The sequence below is a fragment of the Phoca vitulina genome, unplaced genomic scaffold, assembly GCF_004348235.1.
Source record: "Phoca vitulina isolate PV1807 unplaced genomic scaffold, GSC_HSeal_1.0 scaffold21, whole genome shotgun sequence".
In the NCBI taxonomy this organism is placed as follows: domain Eukaryota; kingdom Metazoa; phylum Chordata; class Mammalia; order Carnivora; family Phocidae; genus Phoca; species Phoca vitulina.
Window position 1 is genome coordinate 25587644 of NW_022589724.1, and position 18678 is coordinate 25606321.

At 44.7% G+C, this 18678-nt stretch overlaps 1 protein-coding gene across 4 annotated transcripts; it reads left to right on the forward strand.

Annotated features, from left to right (window-relative positions):
• The first annotated feature begins 4678 nt into the window (after nucleotides 1-4678).
• On the forward strand, nucleotides 4679-17714 carry ZNF79 (zinc finger protein 79). Of its 4 annotated transcripts, none has more exons than XM_032418846.1 (5): nucleotides 4679-5330; nucleotides 8815-8903; nucleotides 10975-11107; nucleotides 11611-11709; nucleotides 16250-17714. In XM_032418846.1, the coding sequence occupies exons 2-5, from the start codon at nucleotides 8871-8873 to the stop codon at nucleotides 17419-17421; spliced, it is 1437 nt and encodes a 478-aa protein (XP_032274737.1). In that variant the 5' UTR covers nucleotides 4679-5330; nucleotides 8815-8870; the 3' UTR covers nucleotides 17422-17714. The 4 variants fall into 4 exon arrangements, with proteins under 4 accessions (XP_032274737.1, XP_032274736.1, XP_032274740.1 ...); XM_032418845.1 differs by having other exon boundaries at nucleotides 4679-5089; XM_032418849.1 differs by lacking the exon at nucleotides 8815-8903 and having other exon boundaries at nucleotides 4679-5089.
• Nucleotides 17715-18678: the final 964 nt, after the last annotated feature.

Sequence of the window (18678 nt, forward strand, 5' to 3'; positions counted from 1 at the left end):
TGTGTGTTTGAGAAGGGTATTTTCTGATCCCTTCCCTAAAGTAGGCCTCCCACAAACTGGGCCTTGCCAAGAATATCTATGATTTCCTTTTTCTCATGGTCTGCCAGGCTTCCTCTTGGCTCTTGGAGGTCATTTCTGGCTCCTTCCTTGGGCCCAGTCCCCTGGATCATTAGTCATCAAATCTCATTAACAACGAAAAAGTATCTCTTTTTCTATTGACTTTAATGGAGCCAGAAGTCTTTTACAGGTTGCTTTTATTATCCACTATATAAGTAATACATGTTTATTGTAGGAAAACTGAAAAACCTAGATTTATTTAGTATAGTTATTTGTATAGCAGTTAACTGTCTGCTAGGCATTGCCCTAAGCACTTTATAAGTAGTAACTCATTTATTTGGATAAATGATACAATAATTATTCACAGCTGTACCTTTCCAGAGTTAACTTCTTTTAAGAATTTGGTTCTATCCTGAAAGATCTCCCTCCCAACACATATCCTTTCTAGCATCACTATACACAAGTAGGACATCACATTTCCCACTCCATGATCTGTTTTATTGAGAATCTGAATTGTGCAGTCCCACCATGTGCCCACCTCAAGAGAGAAGTGTGGAAATCTCCACCTATGAATGTGGATTTGTTTCTCCTTGCACTTCTGCTGTGTTTTGCTTCATGTACCCTGGAGCTCATGACTCGCTGCATGCACATTTGGGATTGTTATATTCTGATTGTTTTTGTCCTTTAGCATTATGAAATGACCTTCTTTGTCCCTGGTATATCTCTTGTTCTGAGGTCTACTTTGTCTGTTATCAGTATCACCACTCCAGCCTTTTTTTTTGATTGGTGCTTTGACAATGATTTTCAATTATATCATACTATATATTCCTTTTTCATAGTACCCTATACTTTTCTTTGTGATGGAAATGCCTTTTGGGGTTTCCCTGAGGATACACACATTCACTTTTAAAAATATTTTTAAAATTCACTTTATCAAGGCATTACTTACATACCATAAAATTCAAATACATACTATAAAACTCAACAATTGTAGGCATAAAAATTTGATGACTTAGGTTGAATGTATACACAGCTGTGTACCCACCACACAATCAAGATACAGGACATTCTCCTCCCCCAAAATGTTCCTTCATGTCCCTCTGCAGTCAGTCTTGTCTCTATAGCTTTGTGTTTTCTAAACTTTCATAAAATGGAATCACAGTTTGTAGTATTTTGCGTCTGGCTTCCGTAACTTAGCAGTGTTGTTTTTATTTTTATTTTTTAAGATTTTATTTATTTATTTGACAGAGAAAGAGCACAAGCAGAGGGGAGCAGGAGAGGGAGAAGCAGGCTCCCTGGGGAGCCTGTTGCCAGCTCGATCCCAGGACCCTGGGATCATGACCTGAGCCGAAGACAGATGCTTAACCAGCTGAGCCACCCAGGCGCCCCATAGCAGAGTGCTTTTAAGATGCATCTGCGCTGCATGCACCAGCGGTTCATTTCTTTTAGCTGTTGAGTAGTGTTCCATTGGACATTTGGGCGAGTTCCAATTTGGGGCTGTCATCACTAAAGCTGCTGTAAACACTGGCATACAGTTCCACTCCTGGGTCCTGTGGTAAGTTTATGTTTAATTACACCCTAAGAATCTGCCAAATGGTTTTCCGAAATGGTTGTACCATTTTGCTTTCCCATCAGCAGCGCAGAAGAGTTCTGGTTGCTCCCCATCCTCAACAACACTTGGTATTCGCTATTATGAATAAAACCATTTGCACATTTTAATTTTTTGAAAGTTGTCCCCTAGGCTCTGATTTCCTCTGGAATCAGTCAGGTTGTCTTGGTCCTTCTCTTCTATGCTGCTGGTTTATCTCAAGGATCTGGGGAGCTTTGGTTGTCCATATTTAGGAATGAAGAACTACGGGGTTTTAATGACAGTGGCTGGTATATGCCCCCTACCTCTGCACCTCTTCTCAGTTCTGTTATGGTTTTTGTTCCCTTTACATATCTTCACTGTCGTTTCAGTGGGAACTAGAGGAAGAGAAAGGGGAAATGTGTAAGTTCAGTCCACCAGCTTGAAACGGAAGCTCTCTGCATTCTTTGAACGATTTGTTTGCCATGGGAGTCATAGTGTGTGGTAAAGAGCAGGTGCTTAAATATTTGTTAAATTCAACAAATTAAGAGGATTTTGTTGTATAAATATGTCAGAACTTAAATCAAGCTCACATTGTTCCATATTCAGATTGTTTTTGGTTTTCTGCTTATTGATAATTCTGCTACGACATCTAGAATTAGAGAGGGAGATGAGAGAGATGGAACAGAGGAGAGATGAGAAATAGAGGTGATAGATGAGAGAACGAGATGAGAGAGATGATGGAGATGGGAAAGATGATGGTGACAGAGATGGAGACAGAAAATAGAGATGGAGATGATGTGGAAGAGATGGATGTGAGGTGGATAGACATGGAGGTGATGGTGACGATGGAAGTAGAGACAGTTAAACTTGTGGGCAAGGAAAATGCCACTGTGGCTTCAACTCTACCTTGGCCTCTTTCCTCCATAACCCAGGGTCCAGGAGCCTGTGCATCATAGTGGTTAAGAGGCAGTGGGCTTAGTTCAAATTCTGGTTATACTACTCACTGCCTGCATGACCTGGACAAGTCATTTAACTTCTTTAAGCCTCAGTTTATTCATCTGTCGCCATCTCCCTCATGGGGTTGTTGTGAGGATGAAAGGAGAGAAGTATGTAAAGCACCTAGAACTAAGGATGACACAGAATAAGTACTCAATCGATGTTAGCTGCTGCTGGTGGTGAGGCTGTGGTGAAGGTTGGGAGTTGCATGCAAGGTGTGATGCTCAAGGGGTGCCTCAAAGGGATATGTGAAATCTTTACACATGTTTCTCTTCATATTCTATTTCCTACCCTGATTTCTCAGCAACTCCTACTCATACCATCTCTGCTACCAGCATTCATTTACAGCTACTAATGACTGCACACACACAGACACACACACACACACACACTCTCTTCAGAGGTTCCCTAAGACTTCCTTGGGGCCTCCTCATCAGAGCACAAGATGCTTCAGGGACCAGAGCCAGCCCCAGCTGACAGCCCTCAATCTGCCCCAGAAGCCAAGCACAGGACCATGGAGGGCAGATGGAACATCCCCAAAGGACAGGTACAGCAGCAGAAGCTGTGCTTTACCCCAAGGTAAAAATCTGCACCGCACCCCACACCCACTCCACGTCCAATCCCTGCCCCCAGGACTTCCAGGAGAATCCTGGCTTCTGCGTTCTTGAGGCAATGAAGGCCCTAACGCCACCCAGTGGCCATAGGCGGAATTGCACCTGTTAAGGAGTGAAGCACCCTGCTACCTCCCAGTGGCCCTGGTTGGGATCCCAAGATGAAGGAATACCGCTACTGCCGACTGGCCATTATGGGGATAGCGTCTGCTGGGCCTTGTGGCCATGGGCAGAACAGCACAACTGTAGGGGGTTAGGAGCCAAGGAAGGCAGGCAGCCCGTGGAAGCTGGAAAAGGCAAGGAAAGTGATCCTCCCCTAGAGCCTCCAGAAGAAACATAGCCCTCCCCACACCTTGATTTTAGCCCAAGGATATCCATCTCAGACGTCTGGCCTCCAAAGTTGTAAGCCCAAAATTGCAGCAGCCCAAGGTAGAAAAGATCTTATCTCAAAGAGATCTGTGGGTTGGCTTGTCTAATGGAGTGAATCCCAACAAGATTCATAGAAGACCCACAAACTTAAGATAATTCTACTGGCAAAAAACGCTACCAGCTGCGGCTGAAAGGGACAGACAGTACAAAATGAAAAGAGGCCTTAGGACCCCCAAACTCTTTTCTGCTTCCCAGGTAATGCATTCCCATCTTCTTAACGTCAAAATGCCTCAAAACTGAATTAGTGATCAGAAAATCGCTGGAGTAGTGAATAATTTTCAACAGGCAAGAGGGGAAAATGTCATCAGTGCTCTAAGGAAGCCCATCGAAATATCCTCTGGCACAGCACGGAAGGCTCCAAGGGATAGAATATTTACGAATCTCCTCCCGCAATAGTGCTTATGGAACACTATTAACACTATTCAGGGCTTCTTCTACCCCTGAAATTACTGAAGAAGTTCCCTCCTGCGGATAGGTTTTTATATTCTGAGAGTTCCAGGGCACCAACCCGTGGCTGCCCTGCTCACACTGAGGGGCCCTCCCTCCTTTCCTTTCCTCTTCCAAAACTTTCGAAAGGCTGGAGAACCCTGAAGGTGGTTAGAGTTAGGCCCTGAGCTGAAGGTCGCGTCACGAGAGGACCCCCGCGACCCAGTAATCCGGAACGCCGAACCACGGAGGAGAATTGAGCAGAAATGAAGCCTCCAGCGCCAGCGTAGATCTGCGCCTGCGCTAGAACCGCAGCTCCCAGGATCCTTCGCGGCCAAGTTGCTTTCCTCCTCAGAGGCTCCCGCCGTGGGATTTCGGTGGACCTGAATGGCATGTGGACAAAGCATGATAAATAAGAAATTCCGGGATCAAGAACAGGCGGAGCCTCTCTGTGAAGTACGGTCCACAAGGGTGTATAGGCCACAAACCTGGCATAGAGAAATAGGTTTTGGCCCGAGCTGAGCTCGGAGACTTCTGGGAAATGGAGTCCGGTGGGGCGGGGAGATCCGTACGCATGACCGGAAGTGGCGCTATTGGAGCGCGTCCTCTGTGGCTGGCACGGGAGCTGGGCCTGGTGTTTGGTAGTACCTGCGGCGGCGGTTTCTGAGTTCGAGCTGGGAGCCTGTAGCGTTCTGGAGTAGCCGGCAGCGGGTTTTTCCATGCGGCGTTCTGCTTGAGACCGGGCTGGTGGTTGCTCCACGGACTTCTGAGCCGCGAGGCCTGGCTGCCGCTGGGAACACTGAGCGACCTGGCTGGACGGGCACGACCCGCGCTCCCAGGGCCCAGCATCGCAGGCTCAGACCCGGCCTCTGAGGGGAGAGGCTGGAGAGAAGAGTCCAAGCCGGGAGCAGTCAGAGCAGGCCTGCAGAGCGCGGCTGGGGCTCAGAGAACTGCTGGGAGGCGCTAGCACGAGGTGGGACCCAAATGCCGGAGGAAGGAGGTGAGAAGGAGTGGTAGAGGGAGGGGTTTGCAGGAGATCCGGCGTCTTGTTCCAGCCTGCCCGCCGATGGAGCTGTGTGACCGGGACCAGAACTCTGCGGTTATCCTTTCCACAAGTGGTTGGGGATAATCCTTTTTTGAGTGAAGAATTCTAGGGTCAAGAAAGTTCGAGGCGCTCAGACCTGAATAATCTCTGACTATCCTACTTCTTACCCGATCTGCTTGATGCACCGATGGCATTTGTGAGTCGAGAGAAATGGGCCCTGGGAAGGAAAAATGGGACGATCCAGGGTCTCCTATTGTTTCTGATGTTCCAGCCGTTCTTGAAGCAGCCAGGGATTCTCAGAACAGGAGCCTTTGGCTCCACATGAGATTGAGGGCCCGTTCAGCGCAGTTGGACTGTGAAGTCGAAGGGGATGTTGGGGGATTGGAATCAGAAGGCTAGGATTCCTGTTTAAGCTATGGGGTACCGGTTTAGGTCTTTTAACCCGTGTTTCTTCGTGGAGGAAAGGGTAAAATAACGTTAACTACCTCGTTTACCTCTACGAACTGTAAGCATCAAATAAAATAACGTTTTTGAAAGCATCTTGAACAATCGATAGAACAGAACAAACGTGTATGTAATCTTAACCACCGAGATCTGTGCCATCCTCCCCTAGATCAAGGGGTCCCTTTATTGGTCTGTGACTCTTAAAGTCCAATTTCACATCCAGCATTTTATGTTGTCTTCCCCCAGAGACTTGGGAACAGCAAGCAGGGTGGTTATCATCCTCCCGGTACTACCAAAGAGGACATGAAGGTACAGTGGAGTTAGTACAACTCAGTAACGTAAGATCTGTACTAAGACCAATATTCAGACCTAGTAGTTCTTTTTCTGAGGGCTACACTACCTCTTCTATTATTTTTTATTGAGGTATAAGTCACATGCTGTAACATTCATTTTTAAAGTCTACAATAAAGTGGCTTTTAGTATAGTCACAGAGTTGTGCAACCATCACCACTATTTAATTTCAGAACATTTTCATCACCCCCAAATGAAGCCCATAACCATTTCATCAGATCAAACTGGGAGTGAGGCCCGGAGCCTGCTTAGGATTCTCTCCTTCCCCCTCCCTCTGCCCCTCCTCCCACCTCCAACCACGCCTGCGCACATGGTGCTCTCTCTTTAAAAAAAAAAAAGCCCATACCCATTAACCATCATCACTCCTCATTTCCTCCTCCCCTAGTCTATGGATTTCTACTTTCTGTTCTTACGGATTTGCCTATTCTGGACATTTCATAAAAATAGAATCATAGAATATGTGTCTGGCTTATTTCACTTAGAGTAATGTTTCAAATTTCATCCGTGTTGTAACATGAATGAATGTACTTCATTCCTTTTTGTGGCTGAATAATATTTCGTTATATGGATATACCACATTTTGTTCCTTAGTTCTGGACATTTGGGTGGCTTCCAGTATTGGCTATTGTGAATAATGCTGCTCTGAACGTGTGTGCACAAGTTTTTGTGTGGATGTGTTTCGTTTCTCTTATTTGTGTACCTAGGAGAACTGCTGGATCATAGGGTACCTCTGTTTGACTTTCTGAGGATCTGTCACACTGTTTTCCTCAGTGACTGCATCATTTCACAATCCCAGTAGCAATGTAGGAGGGTTCTAATTTTTCCACATCCTCATCAACATTTGTTGTTTTCCATTTTTTTTTAAGATTTTATTTATTTGCGAGAGAGAGAGCACAAGCAGGGGGAGGAGCAGAGGGAGAAGCAGGCTCTCCGCTGAGCAGGGAGCCTGATGCGGGGCTCAGTCCCAGGACTCTGGGATCATGACCTGATCCAAAGGCAGACGCTTAACCAACTGAGCCACCCAGGCACCCCATGTACAAGGTTTTGATAGTGTGAATGTGAGTTCTCCAACTTCTTTTTCCAGTTTGTTTGGCTCTTCTGGGTCACTTGCATTTCTAGATGAATTTTAGTATCAGCTTAATCAATTTCTATTAAAAAGTCCGCTGGGATTTTGTTAGGGATTACATTGATTCTGTAGATAATTTGGTGAGCACTGCCATCCCAACATTATCTTCCAGTCTATGAATCCATGGGATGTCTTTCCATTTATTTATATCTTCTGTAATTTCAACAGTTTGGTAGCCTTCAGTGTACATGTCTTGCATTTCCTTTGTTAAATTTATTCGTGTTTTATTCTTCTAATGCTCTTGCAAATGGAATTTTTTTTTTTTAATTTCACTTTTGGATTGCTCATTGCTAGTGTATAGAAATATGGTTGGAGAAAGGTCTATTCAAATCCTTTGCCCAATTTTAATTGGGTTGTCTTTTTATTATATATCCAACTTGTATCTTGCAACTTTGCTGGACTTACTTAGCTGTGACAGGGCTTTTTTTTTTGTGGATTCCTTAGGATTTTCTTCTCTTCTTCTTTTTATTTATTTGTTTTTTTTATAGCAGGGCTATTTTATTTTATTGTACTTTTTAAGTAGACTCCACACCCAATGTGAGGCTTGAACTCATGACCCTGAGATCAAGAGTCACATGCTCTACCAACTGAGCCAGCCAGGTGCCCCACCTTAGGATTTTCCATATACAAAATCATAGCTACAAATATTGATAATTGTACTTCTTCCTTTCCAATCTGGATGACTTCCCACCCCCCCACCCCCTCCCCCACCCCACTGCCCCCAGCTTTCTAATTTCCCTGGCTAGAACCTCCAGTATAATACTGAACAGAAGTGAGAGCAGATAGCCTTGTCTTGTTCCTGATCTTCGGGGAAAGTATCAGTCTTCCACTATTAAGTATGATGTAAACCTGGGTTTTCCATAGTTGTCTTTTATCAGGTTGAGGATGTTCTCTTCTCGTCCTAGTTTATTGAATGTATCAGGAAAGGGTGACAGATTTTACAGAATGGCCTTTTTGGTGTTTATTTTATTTTATTTTTTTAAAGATTTTATTTATTTATTTGACAGAGAGAGACACAGCGAGAGAGAGAACACAAGCAGGGGGAGTGGGAGAGGGAGAAGCGGGCTTCCTGCCGAGCAGGGAGCCCGATGCGGGGCTCGATCCCAGGACCCTGGGATCATGACCTGAGCCGAAGGCAGACGCTTAACGACTGAGCCACCCAGGCGCCCCGCCTTTTTGGTGTTTATTGAAATGATCCATGTGGAGTCATCTCCTTTTCATTACATTGGTATATTAAGCAGATTAATTTTCATATGATGAACTAATCTTGCGTTCCTTCGATGAATCCTACTTGGTCATTACCTTTCTTGAGTTGGCAAATATCTTAAATCTGCAGAGCTACTTGCTCCCAACAAACTCGGCAGCAGATAATGTTTGTAAGCTGTGTGCTTACATGCGAGGCGTTGTGCCAGCTACTTTGCGTTTTTCTTTCATCTTCCCAGCAACTTTACAAGAGATTATCATTCCCATTTACAGATGAGAAAAATGCGACCTAGAAAGGTTATATGATTTGCACACTGCTGGTAAGTGGGGGACCTACGCTCCTTGAGAGTCTGTTACTCTAATGACTCCCTGCGTCTGAGTGAACTGATGGGATTTCTGAGGTAGGAAGGGGAATGGAGAAATCAGTCTGCAGATTCAGCCCGAGTCCCCTGCAACCTGCAATGTCCTGGGAACCCCCTTCTTCACAGTGAGAATGTGAGACTCTCTAGCTTGGTGAGCTGTAACTTTTAAGCCTCATTGGTTTCTCTCCTTCCAGAGCTGCCTTCTGCAGACATTGCCCTTCCCCAAGACAAAAGCACAGGAGATGAAGGAATGGCAGCTGGTCTCCTCACAGTTGGGGCCCACGTAAGTTGGAAATGTACTCTGAGAGGCAGCCTCTTTTTTTTTTAATATTAAAGGGTTTTTTTGTTCCTGTTTTTTAATTATAAGAGGAGTTCGTGTTTATTGTAGAAAACCTGAAAAACACAGAAAACATACCCAAAAACTCACACTTACTAACCACAGAGATGAAACACTTAACATTTTCATTTGTGTCTTTTCAGTCCTATTCTTCCTTTTCTTTTCTTTTTCTTTTTTGTTTTTGTTTTTTAAGATTTTATTTTTAAGTCATCTCTCCACCCAGTGTGGGGCTTGAACTCACAACCCTGAGATCAAGAATCACACGCTTCACTGGCTGAGCCAGCCAGGTGCCCCCATGGTCTTCCTTTTCTATTTTCCCAAAATGGGTTTGTCCTGCTTTTAATCTTCTTTTTATTTCCACTTTACAGAATGTGATTAATGTTTCTCCTTCTCATTAAGAGTATGCTACAGAATCATTTCTAGTGTATTCTTTTGCATAGTCCTTCTACCAGGATAGGAACTGTCTTCTACCCTTTTTTCCTGACTAGACTAGGTATTGATCTGTTTCTTTTCCTTTTTAGAAAGTCTGCTCTTGGATTTTTCTCATTGGTTCTCTTAGTAACAGATTTTTTTTCTTTTTTGCTTTCACTTTTGTCAGATTTATTTTAGAATTTGATCTTTTAACCTCTTGAGTTGAATTTCTAATTTATATTCTTCCTTTCTTGTTTATGTTGAAAATGTTTGGCTGTGGATCTTATTTTCTTAGATATTCCCCAGTTGTCACTTTGGTTTCTCTATCTGCCCATTCAGCTGGTCTGTGCTCCATGGGGACACAGTGTCTTTTGTCAACCCAGAACAGCCAGGTGTAGTGTGATTGCAGAACACAGGGTTCAGTGGCTCTGTTAGCTCAACCTTATTAATTAAATTGCTCAGTTCTTCCATAGCTTTATTTTGTTGTTTATTTTGTATTAACCCTGCTAATGACTGAGTTATTTTAACATCTCACAGCTGTAATATTTTAAATTTCTTCTGTACTTCCTACAGTGTTTTCTTTATTAGTTATATACTGTTTGTTACAAAGTTCATGACACTTAAATCTTTATGGTGGATTTTACTCTCTTGACTATTATAAAATGACCCAAATGTTTTAAATATTTCATGGTTTTTTAAAAAAAGACCCTCTTTGTCCCATTGTACTGCATTTCTTAGTATGAAGGATGGATCGGAAGACCAGGTAAATTAGAGGTCATAATTTGGAAAATTATGCTGGCTTCAAATAAGGTAGTGACGGGGCCATGGAGAGAAATGTGTGAAATCTAGTGATACTGTGAAGGAAGGTGAAGATGCAGTGATTTGTGGGGAGCTGCAGGAAAGGGGAAGATAACACCCAGGTTTCTGGTGTGGCCCACGAGATAGGTAGAGGTACCATCACTTGCACTGAAAACAGACATGAGGCCTTTCTCACCTCTATGCCTTTGCTCATGAGCCTCCCCTGCGTTGGATAACCTTCTCTTTCTCCATTGACAGCCTTTCTCCTTCAAGGCCAGCTCGGCAATCACCTCCTCTCTGTGGTCTTCCTCTGTCCTCCATGCAGGATTCCTTCTCTGTTATCCTGGCAACTGGTCTGCCTGTCTCTGACACGTTACTGCAGGCAGTCACATACATGTCTGGCTCTCCTTTTGTACTGTGTGATATCCAAGTTCATAGGAACGTTTAATAAACACTCCGAAAAATTGAGCCTTCACATTTCTTTCTCATTTTTCATTGCATAAATTTATACATTCTAATTTTGTTTTGTCTACATTGGCTCTTTTAGTTCCTGAGCACCTGTTCATTTCTGCCCATTTCCTTCTTTTATATATAGATATAGCTGTTTATGTACTCTCTCCATTTATATATAAAGTCCGTCAGAGTTGTAAACATGCAAAGAGACTGTATTTGATTTATTTTTGTGTGTCAGTATCCAGTATAGTGTTAGGCACATAGAAAGTGATCAATAAATGCTTTTCTTGAGCTGCCCAGAGCTGCCTCATATCCTGAGGCCAGTGGGCAAGAAGGAATGTGCTTGTCATTTCAGGGGTCCACGCCCTTCAGCAGTGTGACTGTAGCTTTTACCCAGGATGGGTGGAGGCACTTGATCCCTGCTCCGAGGGGGACTCCAAGGTTCAAGGAGGGGATACCAGAAAACGCCAGGAATCTGGTCCTGCTGGGTAAGGAAGCCATTTGAAATGTAGAATCTACTCAGTTCTGAATATCTGTGGCACTTTCCAGTGTTGAGTGATCCCGAGTTGCTCTGACACTTTATATAGTGTTTATTCCTCCTGGTTCCCTAGTGAAAGGTCTCTGCATTCCAGCTTGAGAAATAGGCAGTTTCATTTGCTCCCCCTGAGACTGCAGCTCCCTGTTTTCTTATTTCCCAGGAGGGGTAGGGTGACCTTCAGGCCAGTTCCTCCATATTCAGTAAGTTCCTGTTGTTGTAAATAACTTGCTTTTGGGGCTTAATTCCCTGACTTGACTTGACCCCTCCTTGGCACCTCATCTGTCTTAATTACTGCTGCATCCCCCAGTGCCTGGGACCCAGTTACGTGCGCAATAAATATTTGTTGAATGAATGAAAAAAATGACCTAACTGGTGTGTTTCCACTTCCCTGGGTTCTGGGTGGCTATTTATACTTAATCTAAATCTCTAAAGCCCGTTTTTCCCCTTGAACAGGACTTCCAGTTTCCCAGCCCGGCATGAACTCCCAGTTGGAACAAAGGGAAGAAGGCCCATGGATGCTGGAGGGAGGAGGCCTGAGGAGTACCTGTCCTGGTAAGTGAGCAGGCGCTGAAGCCAGTGAGTCTGGAGAGCAAAAGCCCTTTTGAAATACACATTAGTGCATTTGATAACCCCATGAGGTAGATAGAACCCCCATTTTACAGATGAGGAAATTAAAGCTGGAAGAGGCTGACTTGCTGGTTCATAGCCTCACGGCTAGAAAGTGGCATGGCAGGCCTTCGAGGCAAGGTCTGTCTGATTCCAAAGCCCACTGTTCCACACCTCTTCCTGGCAGAGTTCCCCTGGGCTGGGAGATATTTGGGACCAGAGGTGGTATTGCTGGCCTCGGGGGGAATGAAGAGTCATCTTTGCTGGCCTAGCACGTTCTCTGCTTGGGGTTCACCTCACTTAGGCTCTCAGGTGCCCACCTTTACCCATACCTCCAGCTGTGATACCTACTGCTACTCCCCTCTCTGGCCCTTAATTGGATGCCTTCTCTCCCTCTATGTGACCCTGCTAGAATTTCCTAAAGGGCTAATACTGAGGACCTCAGGAAAACCAAAAGGGAAGCCGTAGTTGCTGTTTTATCTCTTGCTCCTCATCCAAGGCTGCTCGCTCCACCCCCACCTTCATGCTTCAGCCCCTGTGGATGTGTGTCCTCTGCCCGGGCCTCAGGAGCTTCTCCCGGGGTTCCAGCCACTTCCGATATTTTAAAAGTTAAAGCATCAGAAGTATAAATGAACTTGAAGGTGACAAAGCTTACAATTTGTTTGGAGGTGTAGCCTAATGCTTTATATCTTCCTTTCTGATTACTGTGGCTGCAAGGCAGTGAGAACAAAGTCTGGCAGATTTTCTGCACAGTCAATCAGAACTCTTCTCCTTCCCATCTTACTATCTACTTTCTAAACAGCCTGTCACACGTTACTTCAGCCCTGTTGTTACCCGGGAACCACTCAGGCTTGCTGAAATCCTTCCTTTACAGGAGCCTCGGTGGTCCCTTTGCTGCCCGGCACCATGCTCGCCATGTGGGGCCTTTTATCCCAGGCGGTACGCCCTGTGTAGAATTTCAGAAACTGAATGTGGGGTTATGTGGCTAGGGCAATGGCTGAGTTTTTCTGGAAAAAGGTTTCATCACAGCCTCAGAGAGTTTCAGGATCCTAAAAAGGTCAGATCAACACGTTATTAGAAACAACTTGGGAAGTGGTGTTATCACCAAATCTGATTTTACAAACTAATATACATGAAAAAAAAGTTACCAACTATGGAGTGCTGTATTAGCTGTATGATCGTGAAGTAGTTTGAGAAAAGTTTCAGTCTGGCTACTGGAGTAACTGATACCCTGCTTCCATGGTGTTGCACCTCTGCTCTGAGATTCACAGCAACCTGGGCATTGCTCGGCCGCTGTGGGCTGCTTTCAGAGCCCTCCGGTACCCCATCCGACCCCCGCCACCATGGTCTTTAAAGTACCTTCACCTCACTGCTTGCTTTAGGAACTTCTGTTGTGGATGTTAACATTTTCCCAGGCCCAACTGGTCAGTTTGCCTTTTTCACATTGAATTTGTTACTCATTCAGTCAACAAATACTCATTAAGCATTTGGTAAATACCTGGAATTGCTTTAGCTACTGAAGGTACAACAGAGAACAAGACATAGGCCCTGCTTATATCCTGTGATGTGAGGAACATAAATAAAATGAGTAAACAAAATTACTGATGTAATGTCAGATAGTGAGGCATACTCTGAAGGAACGCAGGATAAGGGAATAGTGATGGGGAGCATGAAAGTGAGAATGGGAATACAGATGGAGGTTGGGGGCTGTTGTAAGTCAGATGACTAGGAAAGACCACTTGGAGGAGGTGATGTCAGGGCTGAGGTCTGAAGGAAGAGAAGAAGCCAGCCATGTGAGTGTCTGGGAGAGGAACATTCTGGGATATGGCATGTGTTGAAGCTCTGAGGTGGGGATGAGCTTGACTTGTATTAGGATCAGAAGACCCTAGGACTCAGTAAGCCGGGGGAGAGTAGTAGGCAGGGAACAGATCATTCAGGGCTTTGGAGGCCACGGTAAGGCATTCAGATTTTATTCACATAGTAAGATAAGCCCTGGAGGGTTTTGAGCGGGAAGGGGACCATACTTGATTTGTGTTTAAAAATTGCATATGGAGAATAAGACTTCCAGGGTTCAGGAGTAGGAGCAGGGAGATCAGTTAGGAGTCTGTTGCAGACACTCCAGAGAGAGAGGATGGTGGCTGGTAGGAAGGATTCAGGACATTTTAGGTGTTAAAGCCAATAGGACTTGCCAGTGAATTGGATGTGAGGGGGTGGAAGGAGCATTAAGGACGACCCTGGCCTGAGCAGAACCATGAACAAGAAGACAGACGAAGACACTGGCTGGAAAGGGAAAACCAGTTGTTCCGTTTTGGGCACATTTGGTGTGGACGTCCTTAGTCTCCTACAGGAGCCAGGTGGAGAGGTAAGGTGGGCAGAGATAGGACGATTCATGAGCATCATGCAGTTTCCTGAATTGTTCCTTTCCCCTACTGCTGCTTTTCTTGGCACTTTTCTTCTTCTTTCCATCTTTTCTGATAGATGGTCAAGTTTTCAGAGCTGTCAAAGCCACATATGATCAACTACTGAATTACATGGAGATGATGCCCTGGGACTGCTGTGCTCATGGTAGATTGGGCATTAGTGGGCACGTGCTCTCAGGAGGGAAACCATTTCAGAAGGTTTACAAGGAAAAAGCCTAAGATAATAACAAGCACTCATATGACATTTAACTATCCCTCAGGGTCCCTTATATGTTTTAACTCATTTAATCCTCACAGTAATTCTTTGAGAGCTACATTTATAGATAATGCATCCAAGAAATAGATTAATTTGCCCACAATCACATAGCTAGTAAGAGGTGGAGCCAGGATTTAAACCCAAGCTATCTGGGTCAAGGTTCCATATAGAAATACAAATAAAGGTCACCCAGAACTAACCTTGCTATTCTCTCCTCTGAGAAATAAGTAGAAACCGAAAGAATCTCCAGGAAAATTGACGCTCATGAAAGGAAGCTCCATAGCCCTCCCTGAAACTCCACCTCCTTATGTTCAAGCCCCAGTGTCGGAGAGGTGCGTGGGGCCTTGTGCTTCACAGTTTCCCAGTAGTGTACAGTACTCACATTATAAAGTTTTCTCTTAAAATGAGGGAGATCCCAGAAAGGGTTAAGAATCGTTAACTCTTCTTTAAAAAAGACCTATTTTCTGATTATAAAAGCAATGTTATTTATTCTATTTAAAATGACTTTTTTTCTAGTAAAATAGGTTAATTTGAGATTTGGAACAGGATTAAAAAAACCAAGGTCCCCTGTCATCCCACCACACAGAGGTCCCTTCCATCTTCTTCATAGCACAAATGCAGTGATATATTTTTCTTTGTTTTCTAAATTTTTTTTTTCTTTTAAATAATCTCTACCAACCCCCACGTGAGGCTCAAACTCATGACCCCAAGATCAAGAGTCACAATCTCTAGCAACTGAGCCAGCCAGGTGCCCCCTAATGGGGAGGCTCAGACCCAGAGCTTGTACTTTTTTCTAAAGTAGAAATAACAGTGTAAGTTTACATGCTCCTTTTTTCATTTAACAGTAGGTTTCTTTTTATCACTGCATATTCTCTGAAATGTTTTTATCTTTTTTATAATACTGACATTGGAGAACATTAAAAAATACAGATAAGCATTGAAGAAAATAAAAATTGCCTGATGTCACAACCCAAAGACAACACTGCTTACACTCACACTGTGCATCTTTGCAGTGTTTCCTCAGTAAATACCTTTCTACAGAAGGAACAATAGTGTACCCATTTCAAACATGGCCTCTATAGGGGTCCCTCTGTTGGCTATACTATGGTCATTCCTTTATTAAACATTTATTTAGGTGTTTGCTTTTTTTTGGCAAATAATGCTGTAAGCGCTTTTGTCAACACAGCTTTGTGTAATTTCTCATTCGTTTCTTAGGACAGATTCTTACAGGTGCGGTTCTCATGTCAGCATTTTAAAGACTCTTGACACATGCAACCAGATTGCTCTCCAGAAAGGTGGTCACACCAGTGTGTAAGATCGCATGATGCTGCACCCCTAGCAACATTCTAGAATTTTGAAATCTAGCTGATTTGATAGGTCAAAGAATTCATCTTGCTGGCACTGATCATCAGCTTTGTAAAGTGAATTATTTAAGCCTGGTAAACAGATTGCCCAAAACCACACCAAGAATTGTGAGACTAAAGACAAGTGGAGACTGTCCAGTAGTTGCCAAAGCAGAGGAAAGGGTCAGAAATACGGGAGCATTGCATCTGAGGGAGATTAGGGTAAACTTCTGTATCCTTTGGCAGTTTAGGAAAGGGAGTAAGGCGTGCTAATGTCTCTGAAGAGCCATCTTGGTCAATATTTATGGTTGAGAACAGAAACGTGAGGCAGCTGTTCTGGGTGAAAGGGGTGGAGCATCAGACCTGCCTGCATGGGAGCTCGGCCAAACTCCATCAGCCTTTTGTATTTCAGTAGTACCTTTTCTTCCACCGAAGGGGGGAAAAATGCTTTTCTAAATGTTTTTCAGACTGGAAGATTATGTCTGAATCGCCACCCGAGCATGACATTTCTGAAGATTCATTCCAAGACACAAGTATAGAGCTGCCCCCTGGGGAGTCTGCTCACGGGAACACTGAACTGGGGAAGAGCTTCAACCTGAGACCAGTCCTTTCTCCACAACAGAGAGTTCCTACAGAAGTGAGACCCCGGAAATGGGAAACACACACACAGAGCTTCAGGAGGGATTCCCCTATTATGAAGCCCCACAGAGCAAGACCGTATACATGTGGCGAGTGTGGCAAAGGCTTCAGTTACTGTTCTTCCCTTTCTCAGCACCAGAAGACTCACACCGGGGAGAAACCCTACGAGTGCAGCGAGTGTGCGAAGGCTTTCAGCCAGAGCTCGTCTCTTATTCAGCACCAGAGGATTCACACCGGAGAGAAACCCTACAAATGCAGCGAATGTGGAAGAGCCTTCAGCCAGAACGCAAACCTCACAAAGCACCAGCGAACGCATACCGGAGAAAAGCCCTACAAATGTAGCGAGTGTGAGAAAGCCTTCAGTGACTGTTCAGCCCTTGTTCAGCATCAGAGGATTCACACCGGGGAGAAGCCCTATGAATGCAGCGACTGCGGGAAGGCCTTCCGTCACAGTGCGAATCTCACAAACCACCAGAGGACCCACACGGGGGAGAAGCCGTACAAGTGCAGTGAGTGTGGGAAGGCCTTCAGTTACTGTGCCGCCTTTATTCAGCATCAGAGAATCCACACCGGGGAGAAACCCTATAAGTGTGCTGCATGTGGGAAGGCCTTCAGCCAGAGCGCAAACCTCACAAACCATCAGAGGACTCACACGGGAGAGAAACCCTACAAGTGCAGCGAATGTGGAAAGGCCTTCAGCCAAAGCACAAATCTCATAATCCACCAGAAGACCCACACTGGGGAGAAGCCATATAAATGTAATGAATGTGGGAAATTTTTCAGTGAGAGCTCAGCCCTTATTCGACATCATGTAATTCACACAGGAGAAAAACCCTATGAGTGCAATGAGTGTGGGAAGGCATTTAACCAGAGCTCATCCCTTAGTCAGCATCAGAGGATTCACACTGGTGTGAAGCCCTATGAATGTAGGGAGTGTGGGAAGGCCTTCCGGTGTAGCTCCGCTTTCATCAGACACCAGAGACTCCATGCTGGAGAGTAACCAGAGATAGGACCAAAGTGGGTGGGGACCTGGCAGGAAATGCAGGTAGTTTGAAAAACATCTGGAGACCTCGGAGTTTTATGGTCTGTAGCTCAGAGCCACACCAAAAGCACCTTTAATAAATAGCCCCGATTTTACATGTTGCAGGTGGAAAGTCTCAGGAGCACTCTTCTTTCTCAACTCTTCAAGCATCAAGAACCCAACTCAAATTATACTTACCTTCATTCAGTGAGCCAAACTGTATTTTGTATAGCAAGCACTGCAGAAACCATAAGGAGTAAGTGATTAATGAGTGAAGGACTTGGTTCTTTCTTTTTTTTTTTTTTTTTTTTTTTTAAAGATTTTATTTATTTATTTGACAGAGAGAGACACAGCGAGAGAGGGAACACAAGCAGGGGGAGTGGGAGAGGGAGAAGCAGGCCTCCCGCGGAGCAGGGAGCCCGATGTGGGGCTCGATCCCAGGACCCTGAGATCATGACCTGAGCTGAAGGCAGGCGCTTAACGACTGAGCCACCCAGGCGCCCCATGGACTTGGTTCTTTCTTAAAGGCCAGCTATTTTGGGGATGGTTCTTGAATGAGGGCTATTAAAAGAACCAACACTTGACAGGAATGAACAGTTTCTCCATAGTAAGGAGTAATTTAAGTTGAGGAAAGGTTCTTCATGTTATAATCTCATCGGGGTGGGGGAGGGATATCCACTCTTTTAAGCTCTATATAGGAAAATCTAGACACTGCCAGGCCCAATCTCTACTTGAGATGTTCAAGTGTTTGCTGCTGCTATAAAGAAAACACCCAGAAGGTAAAAACAGGCTGAGGGTTATCTAGAAGCCAGTGAAATGCCTCAGCATGGTATACCCCTCTGCGGAGCCACTAGGACAACCTGAGGCCTACCATCTTTCCCCAGCTCATGGGCCAGTGGGGCCTTCATTTTCCTTCCTGGAGAAGTTTCCTTTACAGCAAGATTTTCATTATTGGCCCCCTTTCTCCCTTGCTGCGTCCTGGGTCTTGTCTTTTGACATGCCATCCTCATACCCAGCCAGCAGGACCTCATCTCCAAAATAAACCCACATGGTTTGGGTTTAGGTAGCCATTTGACTTGAGTCCTATTCCGCTATCACCCAAGGCCTCTAACTCTGGTTTCTTGGTCACTTGGCCCAGGTCCTGGAAGGCTTATCCCTCCCTCATTCACCTGAATTCTCAGGTAATCCTTCCCACTACAGTTCTCCAACCCTGCTTATGGGGGAGGGAAGGGAATT